Genomic DNA, 12,490 nt, shown 5'->3' with positions numbered 1-12,490 from the left:
CGTGAGCATTTTTTTAGCTTCGTGCAAAATAAATTGTAGCTCAGCATGAGACACGCAATAAGAACGTCGTCGGATGAGACTGGTGTCGCAGCGTTGATCCTATAAGTTATGAAGGATGTCAGACCCAAAGGGTGGTCATCAAAGTGAAAGATGTTACGGTAGGATTTTAGAAGGCACCGGATATCAGCTGTCTGCGCTGAAGGAGGTCAGCTATGATAATATTGTCGACTTTGGCATCTGATCCACTCTGCCAGGAGGAGAATAGAGGACGAAGAAGCGTCAGCAACGAGCGCCGAAACGGCAGCGTCGATAGAAGAGACTTTTGCCAAAGTGTTACCATCCAGGATAACCAGAGCACACAAGGTAAAATTTAGCATCAAAGAGATGCTGCATTCTCGTGGCTTCTTTGAAAAGTGTGTGAAGCCGGGCAACATTTTTGGCCAGCAAATTGTCGGCAACAAGTGTCAACATAAATTTTTGGACTCGCATTCTGTGATTACAGCACAATATGGGTTCAGGTCTGGCGTATCGACGGAGACAGCGCTGTTGCATCAAAAAGAGTTGATACTGGGCAACATTGAAGCAAGAAAGCTAACATTAGGCGTATTCATAGACTTTACGAAGGCGTTCGACAGAATTGATCACCAAACCTTGTTAGAAAAATTGTTTTATTACGGGATTAGAGGCATCGCGCTCGATTTATTAGGAAGCTACCTTAGTTATCGGTACCAGTGTGTGTCTATAAATAGGCAAACATCTATGCCCCAAAAAATCAAACGCGGTGTACCACAGGGAAGCATATTAGGACCTCTTCTATTTAACCTTTATATCAATGATATTGTAAATGTGGATCACTCAATAACGTACATTATTTATGCAGATGATACAAGCTTATTCTTTACGGGAACAAATATAGACGATTTGATAAAAGCAGCTAATAAAACGTTAGTCAATTTTTCGAAATGGTCCTGCCAAAATTCGTTACAGATCAACAGCTCTAAAACCAAGGCCATTCTTTTCCGTGCGAAAGGAATAACATGTACGTACACACAAAAACTGATGCTAAATAATTTCAATATCGAACTTTCAGAGACTGTCAAAACTTTGGGCGTCATCTTTCATCAACATATGTTCTGGAATTCTCACACTGAACAATTGTGTATTAAGCTAAGAAAAGCCCTTGGCGTGCTGAGAAGGTGTCAGTCGTTTCTACCGCTCCCCCAGAAACTTCTTATCTTTAATACGCTTTTTTGTTCTCATCTACGCTATTGTCAGTTGGTATGGGCTTCTGGAACTGAAACATCAAAACAAAAGTTGTATACACTTCAAAAAAGCGCTTTGCGGGCTGTTGCAAATATAGGTTACAGAGAACACACATCCCATTTATTTGTCAAGTTTAAAGTTTTAAAATTTTGTGTGGCATATGAACATAACTTGTTGTTGTCTTTGAGGTCTGAAATTCGAAAGAATTGCGCAAACCTGAGAGGCTTAGCACATTTACAGCCGAAAATTTTGTTGCGTCCGATGCGGAGTTCTGAACACTGGCACATCGCCCGACCGCGAACAAATTACGGACTCCAAATGCTAAAGCACTCTGTTCCTCATATACTAAATAAGTTCAAGCTCACAGAACAGCAATTGCGTCTCCTTTCAAGTAGTGACATATTAAACCTGTTTGTATAAGGAACTATAAACCCAGAAAAATTACACCCAGTACTTGTAAATGCATGAAATTTTAAGTGTACCCCTTTCTGTTATAGCGTCTTATATTGGTTGCCTTTTTCCCCAAAAATTGTTTGTTTGTAAACACCCAAGTGTGCATCTATTCTGTACTTCATAAACAACCACTAGAATGTTATTTTCTTTTCTTTTTTCTTTCAATAATACGTGAGCACCGTATGGAGCTTGGTGTGCCATTGTTTCTGTTGCCTTGTACAAATGGGAGGTGGGGCTAGTCAAGCTGCTATAGCGCAGCTTTTTTCCTACTTTCCATGCCACAATTGTTTCTTGTTTGTGTAAATCACGGTGTATCGTTGTGGTGAAATAAATTTCAACTTTCAACTTTCTTTCAACATGTAATGACCATCGGGAAATGAATGAACAGAGTTCATCGGGAAATGAATGAACAGAAGTTCACGTAGGCAACGGCTTGAGGTGCTAAGCGAACGTGATCTACACAACACAGGCGTGGTTGAGCTGGGGTTAGGTCGTCATGGTAACACGGTAAATCAAGTTCAAGCATGTTTGTTCCACAATCAATAAGAGCAGAGTGGGCAAAGTCTGTGTCGAGGATAAGTTTGTGGGAGCATTTTTCGAGCACAGCATATAATACAGTATACAGTGGAGCGATTGGCAACACATATTCGCAGCTTTCACAGATGCTGGCGTCGCCATGTGGCATCCGTTGTAACTGTCGTTTAGGGGATGCTCACGCAGCCAGCCCATGCCATCGTTCAGTCGACCGAACTTTGGCGGCTTGCTGGTGCTTTATATCTTGTCGCTGGGAATTTTTACTGCAGTTATTGTGAAGTCAGACAGTTACTGCGAGTTGTAGTAGCATTGATAGCATTGACTTGAGCTTTATTGCTTGCTTGCTGAGCTAGAAAAGTCCCAAGATATGTTGGATGCTGTGCAGACGCCGTGCATTCAAAGGCGAGATTTCCTGCTTTGCACGAGCACGGCCACTTGGTCTTCCGCGGCCATGGCACGAGCAGCGTTCACAAAGCTGTACACCACATCAGACGATGTGCCTGGTGTTGTAAACTTCTTTTCCTTTAATATACGCCGCACAGGCATTTCTCAACACGCAGGGTGGGATATAATACTTGCTAGAGTTAATGACATTATCGGCAAAGCCTTGACAACATGGGTGCTGCAGCCGGAAATACTACATATAGGTCTAAGTGACGGGCACACCACTGGCGGTTGCCAGCACGCCGGCTGCACGATCCCCCAAACGACATCTATGTTGGGCTTGCACCAGAGGCGATGAAAGTTGCAAATAGTTGCTTGCATTCTAGGCGATGAAAGTTGCAAATACACGCAGAGCACATTGTAAGCACGAGAGACGTGCCCTGGTTGGGGATCTGGTTTAGTGGTACTGTGGGTGGCATTAAAACTTTCCTAAGGCGGCAACGATGTTCTGAATTTTTAACTGATATGTGGCCATGTGTCTACGAGTGCAACAAAGGGTGTGCTGTCTACTTCAACGTCAATAAGGTTGCGTCTAGACGGTGGCGTGGTCCGAAGATTTGGCAGGCAAGTGGTCGATGCAACATCACCTCCGGGAGATGCATCACGTAGTTTTCCCGCGGCAGGTGTTTTGGCCGCGACGTTGGACAGCAAAATTGGGGCGAGAGATGTAACGACTGACGGAAAAGCTGCGAATGCGACTGGTGAGCCTGTTGAGACAGGGACCGATGACGATAAGGCAGCATAGAAAGAACTCATTCGCTGGTGGCGTGATGTGATTCCCGGTGGGTAAAACGCTCATGATCTCTCTTTGGGCGATGGTTGTACACATAGGATGCCTGATGCAGACACCACCATGTGTTACAATGGTAGGCCACGTGTCTGATACGGCGGCAGTTGAAGCAAATCGGACAACCGTCACAGGTTCTTAATTTGGCTGGATTGCTAGGGCGCACCAAAAGGTTTTGACTTTAGGCATGTGAAACAAGGGATCGACGACGGTCGATCGGCTGAGAGGGAGCTGTACTGCACTCGGAGGAAAGTGCAGCATGGGAACGCTCTTGTCGCTCAGTGGCATGTACCAGTGGCATAATTTGAGGGCTATAGTTACAGGAATGGGATCACGTGGACGCAGGAGACAGAGCTTGAAGCTCTCATGTGATAATTTTCGTCGCGTGCTCTGCAGTTAGCGGCTTCTGTAGCACATGCCAATCTTCGCACGGCCAGGTTGTTGCTGTGTTGGGAAGTAGAGTGAAATGGTTGGTTATACATAAACTTTTTGCAGCCTCAAGCCGCTGGTACCCACTGTGTTCTCACCTGGAGTCCTTGCGTATGAGAAGGTTGAACGCATCAGCTGCAATGTCTTACACTATGTGTGCTAGTTTCTCGATTTCTTCCGTGTCGTTGTAGACTTTTCGACAAAGGGCCAGCACGTATTGCTTGTAAGTCACGTAAGACTCTGCTGACGTTTGCGCACGAGATGTTAGCTTTTTCTTGGTCGCTGCCTTCCTAGCCGCAGACTTGCCGAAAAGGGCACGCATATTTTTTTGCACGCATCCCAGCTTCAAATTTCTTCTTCATGATTCTCGAATCACACTTTTGCTGTTCCTTTCAAGAAGAACAGGAGGTCGACCAACGTAAGAGTTGAATCTTAGCGGTAATTCTGACTTGTACGTTCGTATGACAACAACCATTCTTGGATGTCAACATTATCGATGCCACAGAACATGCCGGGATCTTTTACCTGCGGAAAGACAACAGCTGTTGTAGTGGACGCCTCAGTGGCAGTGGGCCTCTGGTTTTCCATGGCCGAAAAAATCCAAACTTTGGTTGCGGCGGAGCTCCATTACATCGTGTTACACCCACTAGCGCCACTAAATGTCACGGCCGTGAAAGTGTGAATGAAAAAATATATTTACAAATAATCGGTCATTCCAGCGATGCAGACGGCGCCATGTAGCCGTGCTCTGAAGCTGTCACACGGTGATAAAACTCTCTCAGCAGTCATAAACCAATGAACGCGTCTTCACGCTCTGCGATGCTGACACAAACTTTCGCGACATCACCGTCTCATCCACCATTTCGACCTTCCGCTATATGACAAAACAAGAACAACACAAACGCGATCACATTTGTCCTCTTTATCGTCTGCATGATGCTCTCTCGTACTCAATGTTGTATAACAATATTGTAAAAAGCGTTTGGTGACAGAATATTACAACCAACCACAATATGACACACATCAATGGCGAAGCAGATGGACTGCTAAAAAACGTGATAGAAAAACGTTTTGTGCACTCGGCAACGTTTCACGTGCAACGCTTCTTTCCGTCTCTTTGTATCGGAACCACGGGGGTCAGTTGTGCGCTGCTATTCCTAGAAATGAAAGGTAGAATTCATCAGGATTCTTCCATATTTAGGGTGATTTGTAATCTATTTAAAATATGTGCCAAGACAAATGTATGATTTATTATAGTGTCAAAATATTTGCTCTTTGAAGCAGCAAAAATAAGGAATTTTGGAGTCATGTACAAACTAGCGCGCCCTTCGCCGCTTGTGCTTGTGTATCATGTCATCACCCTTCTATGTGATTGATTTAGAAACGAGATATCCGAATTGAATCACTCGGGGAACCTACGGATAGTCAAGCCATCATATGTCCCGCCGATGCAGAATCTTTGCGCAACTCATAGGACACCGTCCACATCAGCGTATATGAGGCCTCAAGGTGCTCGGTGACTGCAGCTTTCCTATGACGCAATGCTAGTCGAGGTCTTGACTAAAGCAATACTAAGTAAGCGAGCATACTGAAGGCTTCACTTACGTGATAAACTCAAGACACATAGAATACATGAAACGATATATAATCAGTTGCTGTTGCATTTTGTCGCATCACCCACGTGACGACATGTGAAACCTGGCTTGTCTCGATGTCGGCCCACAAACAGTGTGCACTTTCAGTAATCTATCGTCGCATGACTGAACCGGAGAGAAGCGAACATATACGCACCTCGTCGCTCAGGCTGATCTGGTCGCACACTTTTCCAACCTTCTCTGCGTTGGGTGAATCAGTGACGACGTGCGTCGCGTCAGCGTCGGTCATCCGCGCCACCAGTTCACCTGTGAAGAGTGCACTCTTTTCAGTGAATGCACAGCTGCCTAGTGGCGTAAAAAGGCGCGTTTGAAAAACACTGTAGGATAAAGCAGAGCAATTGTGAGGACGAGTTTGTCTAGAGCTAAGCTCAGTACAAAGTCTTCAAGCATAGAGACTCACCAGCTTAAATTTACTGAGAATATATGTGAACCGTTGGCAGTGCCCTCACACTTATGTAAAAAAAGTGAGTTTTTATAATTTACTTGTCGCTGATTTACAACTGAATTTTATTGCGTGAGAAACAGCATACAGTAAGTGAAAACGCGCATCATATTCCTGCTTGTAATAAATGAGCGAAGTTGTCAAAAATCATAAATTCCCAAATCACTAATAAGCAGTATGCCTTTGATTCATCTATAACGAAGTGATAGTGCTCTCAAGCCACCTTTCTAGTGAGACAAACAAATTACGCAAAAAATCCATCTTATTCGTACCTTATTAAGCATAGTATCAAACTTAGACGTCTCAAACAAACAGGATAACATGCACACTTTTATTGAATGCTGTTCCGCGGATGCAGTCCTCCATACCGATACTTTTCTGACTGCTGACATAGCTGAGAGTGAAAATTTGCTGTCATGTTTTTCTTAAATTAGAAAAGATAGATCTACATCGCGAAGTGTTAGCGTGATTATTGCTGTAGATAAGAATTTAAGTGGGCACATTGTCGACACTTTGTGTGACGCTGATATATTGTGGATCTTGTGGCAGGTATCGCCTTCGGTGACTTGCGTTGTGGGAGTTTTCTATGGGCCACTCAGTTTGATTAGTTTTGTTGAAATATTTCATGATCGCTGAACGTTAATTAAAGGAAGTATGCGTAATCAGAAATTATACAAGCAGGGAATTTTAAATATACCGGAATCGACTGACTGCGATGTAAACCTATCGATGGCGCAAGAAAGCACAAATGCCGGTAGTTCCTTGATGTTCTTTTTTTGTTTAGTTTAGGGCGTATGGTGAGAAGGCCCACGCGAGGAATTTCACTGTTAGATCTTGCGCTGACTACAGACCCACAAAGCATGGCATGGCGAGTCCTTAACTGCTCGAGTAATGGCATTGATATCCACTGCGAGTTCACCATAAAATGTAAAAAGCTTTGCAAAACAAATAAAACGATATGCGAACACAACAAAGCCAATGTACACCAACAACATAGTGACATATTATAATTTTCTCGACAGTGTTTTATGGCATTTTATGATCACGATAGAAATGAAAATTGGTAAATCTTTGGAACTACATTACATGAACTGAAAGGGGGCCTTCAACACTTTTGGAGCACGGTCAGTAAACGCTGCCGATCGGTAGTAAAGGCTCCCGAGATCACGCGAGCCAAACATTACAGCGCAGCACACAGCCTGCAATTAACAATAGACAATCAAACTCAGCTATAATTGTATTCTCTTCTCTCGACAAATGACGAAAGACGCTCAAAAATTACTCGTAGAAAGTCATCTATCGGCTATTGGTTGATTAAAACATGGCGGGCTTGGTCTTTACAGAAATTGCAGTGGAAGGCGACGACTTGTACATGCGTGTGCGTGCGGCTACACTGAGAAGCCGCGCATTCAAAGAAAAAAAGTGCACAATGTTACGAGGCACGCGGCGTATTTTATTTGTCCCTGACATCACTCCCTGCTTAGCTTCCAGCACTTTAGTCGGGCCAAAAGAAGAGAGAATGTAATTGAAAGAGGCCACAATTCTTCGTAACTCCACTCGCTCTGGATGGATTCTTAGAAATTTTGGAGGCGTTGAATCAGTGAGGCAATAAGCTCTCCCAGTGAATTCGTTCCATGGTTACATTAAAAAGTTTTTCATCACCTATTTAATGATTAACATATTTTAAAGAGTACCATCGAGTCTTCAAACAGAAATACGTGGTCTAGAAAACAAGTGAAGCGCTCCAGGAATAACAAAAAAGCGTACTTAAAGACGAAACGTTTGAATGCGAGCGACGACTAGGATTGCTTTGGTAAACAGTGAAGAGTCTGCAAAGCAGAATTTGATGTACCGAAAGGGAAGTTTTACAACTACGACTTGTCAAAAACAAAAACTAATATTTTGAAAAATAGTGAAGTAAAATTTTTTATCTTCATTGGTTTCAATAAGGCAGACAATAGCAGGGTAAATCGTTCTTCTCTAACTTAGCGTACATAGCCCTAACGCGATCGCAGGCGCGGAAGATTTCGCAGGAACTTGATCTTTGTCCATGTGGGGAAGCACCAAGTGCAAAAATGCTGATCTGTGTGACCTTGGCGGCGAGTCGACGGAACCTCAGACGGTATATTCTCCTTGTGAGTCATTTGAGCAGTCACTCGAGCGGCCCGTCGCTGAAGCGACTGGAGAAGTCTTTGTCGGCGGATGAGACGACATGATGCCATTGAGTCAGAGCGAGAGGGGTGCAATGCTCTCGCCTGTAGCGGAAAGTTGGAGTGAGCTGTCGAGGGTTGATCGAGAAACGCTCATTCGAGAGCAGCGTGAGGGCCTCTCGAATAAAGCGCTTATGAAAAGCGTACAGTTAGAGAAAAAGAGAAGGAAAGTTTCTTAATGAGTAATCAGGACTCCTATATTGTAGTTACACCGATGTGCAACGTCGCAAGTATGAGGAGCTCTTGATACCGCATAGTTGTCATCGCTTAATAGTGGCCGGTTACTGAGGTAGAGCATGATACTCCAACAGCAAAAGTGGTGAGCTGCTTTTGCACTCCAATTTTGCAGACGAACTAAACAACCATTCTTGTACAGTTTTTACATCAGAAAAACTTCTATCACTGAATCTGAAGTTTTTTTAAAAATAAACACTTCAATGACTGACCTCATAATCACTAGGGAGGGTGTAAAGGGAGCTATAGGTCGGATTCCAGTTAATTCAGCTCCCAGACCAGCTAGCATTCGCGCGAAAATCTTGAGACTGACAGAAGCAGTTATACCCCCTTTTCTAGTTGCCACTTCTAGCAATCGGTCGGTACAGGACGCCTTCCTGATGCCTGGAGAACTGCACGTGTTGTTCCAATTTTTAAATCCGGGGATCTCTTCCTAGTATTCAACTACAATCCCATTTCGCTTACGAGCATATGCTGTAAATTACTACGGGGCATCATATAATCTACCGGAATGACATTTCTATCCGAAAAAAACTTTCTTTTCCATCATCAACATAGCTTCCTTCGCGGTCACTCATGTGAAACGCAACTGTTTGAACTGATAATGGAATTAGAAAAAGTCATTCACGCTTCATTTAAAATTGACGCTGCATTCATTGATTGCGAAAAGCATCGGACGAGGTTCCACACATCCGCTTAATACTGAAGTTAACGAATCTGAGCATCAACAGTAAAATCATTACATAGAGAACTAATTTTTGACCAACCACAGCCAATCAGTCTATGTGAATGGGCACACATCTTCACTTTCACATTTAAAAACTGGTGTTCTCCAGGGACCGGTACTGGGACTAACTTTGTTTCTCATTTACATCAACGTTGGACTTGGTTTGCCATCTACATTCAGATTATTTGCAGGTGACTGCATCATTTACAGAAAAAAATGACAGTACCAAAGCAAACGAATTCACAGAAGTCGGACCTTTATAAACTCGCACTTTGGTATCATTAGTGGCAAATTCAAAGTAACCTTTGTAAAAGTAAGGCCATAACATTAACGATTGCGCATAAAACAGAAATGAGCCAATATGAAAATCTTCGTGACCCCATTAAAAGTGTTCATGCTCGAAATTATTTTAAATTGTGACCTATTATCGAATGAGCAAAAAGATATGTTACCTGGTAATGCGCGAAAAACACTCGAATTTAATAAAAGAAACCTGTACTTGGTGAACTCTACTACCAAAAAGCTACTGCTCATTAGAATTGCGCGTTTAACGATAGAATACGCGTTCATTATCGGCAGCGTTAATTAGTCTCATCACATCGATCAAGTAGAATTATTACAAAATAAAGTGGCAAGATTTATCACCAAGAAGTATTCTAGCAACTAAAGCTTTACAAATAATAAGCAATCACTTTCATTACCCTGGCATAAAAAACGCAGACTGTCGTTAATTTTTTAGCATTTTCATACACGTTATCATAGTAAATTCTGTTTTCGCGAAGCCCACATTAACACACCTCATAATATTTGCAAACGTATTGATTACCACTGCAAAATACAGCCTTTCTTTGCACGCTCAAATATGTATAAACAGTCACCATTACTTAGAGCCATACATCACTGGAACGCGCTGCCGGGGGACATCGTTTCAATCATTGATTACGTCGCTTTTGTAAACCAGGTGAATGGTTTTTGATCATATGAATTAATCGTTTATGTGCGTGTTTGTGCATGTATGCATTTATTGTTGCTCTTCATTCATTGTAAATGTATTTTCTTTTTTTTTCTTGACAATTTTGTGTAAACTTTACACTTTTCTGCCCTATAGCAATGTCTGTCTTAGAGAGTTTAAAGAACTTTATTTTACTTTGTTCACTATATTTTATATAGCCAAATTTCTGATTTGTAAATATATTTTAATCACTAAACCCCCATGTAATGCGATATTGTTTTTTAGGGTATATATGAATTAAAAGATGCACAGAAGTTTCTATTGCTAGACCAAACTCGCAGGTACCTATGGGAAAGTTAAAAAAATTACCATGATGCAGTGTCACAGATGGTTCACTGATGCAGGCATCGGCGAGTGTCCTGCTGTAGTATGCTTCACTTCACAATTGAAGAATGTGGTTTTTATCACTCCAATATTATGAGGTCTTCGTTTGGAAGACCTTCATTAAGCATGGTGAACCAGCAGCTGACAGCTACGATGAACGAAGTATGATAATGCTCATACGTGACAAGGATGACGATGCATGAACAACACATGATGATTATGATAATGTACAGATATAGAGAAGATGGGTATACTAAATGCCCACATTGATTACCCCCTTGAGAGCTGCAATCCTGGCCGCGGCAGGTCAAGGGGACAAAGAACGTCGCATGACGGGCTTCAAACGGGAGACATGGATGACTTCAGTGGTTCGATTACGCGGTAATCTGCTGGGGGTACAAGAGGTGTCACGTGATAATTCACTAGTGAAGTCTCTTTGAAAACTGTGTATGGCCAGATAAACCGTGGCTGAAACGCGTCGCACAAGCCAGGTAAGCGAGTAGGCGTCAAAAGGAGCACTTCGTCTGCAGGTCGAAAGGATACAGCACAATGGGATTGATCGTAAACTAGCTTTCTCTCTTGCTTACGGGCATCAGTATGCATACGAACACGTTGGCGACACTGGGAGAGTCATGAAACGTATTTTTCTGAAGCGGACGGAGGCGACTTCGTGAGGCAGGTCAAGAAAGAAACGTCCATAAAGAAAGTAGAAGAACGTCCGTAACTAGATAAAAACGGTGAGTAGCCGGTTGCCCGCTGAATAGCCACATTGTAAACGAAAGTGGCGAAAGTGGCGTCCTAGTTCTTGAGGTCTGATTCAATATAGGTGGTGATCATGTCTGCTAATGTGCGATAAAATTGCTCAGTCAGGCCGTTAGTAAGGGGATGATAACTGTAAAGGTGGTCTTATTAGTTGTGCCAGAGGCGTAAAAAAGTTCGTTCTCTAGTGTGAAAGGTAGGCTGTTCCACGGTGACTGAGCAGAACATGTGGAGCACCATGGCGCAGTATAATGGCTCAGAGGATAAAATCGGCAATTCCAGAAGCTGAGCAAGTAGTGGCGGATACCGTCTTGGCGTAGCGCGTCAGTGGTCGGAATTTTTGTGGATTTCACACAAGCATTTGACTACATTCACCACGGCATTTTATTTGAAAAATTAAACCATTATGGCATTCGCGGGCTCCCACTCATGTTACTTAAAAGCTATCTGGCGCATAGATGTCAATTTGTTTCGATAAATGATTTAGTATCAGATAAGAAAAATATAATTTCAGGGGTACCACAAGGGAGCATTCTTGGCCCTTTGTTATTCACCTTAAATATTAATGACATAGTCCATATCTCCCCAGAAGTTAAGTTTATTATCTATGCAGATGACACGAGTATATTTGTCACCTCATCATCAGATGTTATTCTTTCTAATAAAGATAATGACGTCTTACAGAAGTTAGACAACTGGACAAGAAACAATAAGTTAAAAATAAATGCAACTAAAACAAAAGCGGTAGTTTTTCATTCGAAAGGTCAACAAGTGACTTTGAAGAATAATATTGTATTTAGAGGCTCAGATATAGAAATAGTGAAGTCAGTGAAAGTACTTGGGGTACATTTCTCCAGTTCTTTGCAATGGGATGACCACGTAAATAATATTCAAATAAAATTAGGCCGGATAACTGGAATACTCAGCCGTATCCGGTACCTCATCCCCAATTCGGTGAAGTTATTGATATACAAATCGCTGTTTAGTTCTTATCTTAACTATTGCTATTTGGTTTGGGGAACAACCACAGAAACAAACTTAACAAAATTATTGAGAATACAGAAGAAAATACTGAGGCTGATAGACAACGCTACAGCTCTAGCATCTAGTGACCCACTGTTTAAAAAATATAAGATAATCAAAGTGAATGACCTATATCAATACAGACTACTACGAGAGTACTGCCTTAGCTGCAAACGCGCAAACTTTTTGTTTAC

The 12,490-nt window shown here is 42.4% G+C and overlaps 1 protein-coding gene across 2 annotated transcripts in view; it reads right to left on the bottom strand.

The window, feature by feature from the left end:
* LOC119173602 (uncharacterized) overlaps positions 1-12,490 on the bottom strand; it is a 412,987-nt gene that overhangs the window by 192,027 nt on the left and 208,470 nt on the right. For both annotated transcript variants that reach the window (XM_075896291.1, XM_075896292.1), the window contains exon 5: positions 5,702-5,811. In XM_075896291.1, the coding sequence (XP_075752406.1) occupies positions 5,702-5,811 (110 nt within the window). The remainder of the gene's footprint in view (positions 1-5,701; positions 5,812-12,490) is intronic.

Source organism: Rhipicephalus microplus, chromosome 5 (assembly GCF_043290135.1).
Source record: "Rhipicephalus microplus isolate Deutch F79 chromosome 5, USDA_Rmic, whole genome shotgun sequence".
Lineage (NCBI taxonomy): Eukaryota > Metazoa > Arthropoda > Arachnida > Ixodida > Ixodidae > Rhipicephalus > Rhipicephalus microplus.
The sequence above is the reverse complement of the archived record's forward strand: the minus strand, read 5'-3'. Positions and strand labels throughout refer to the sequence as shown.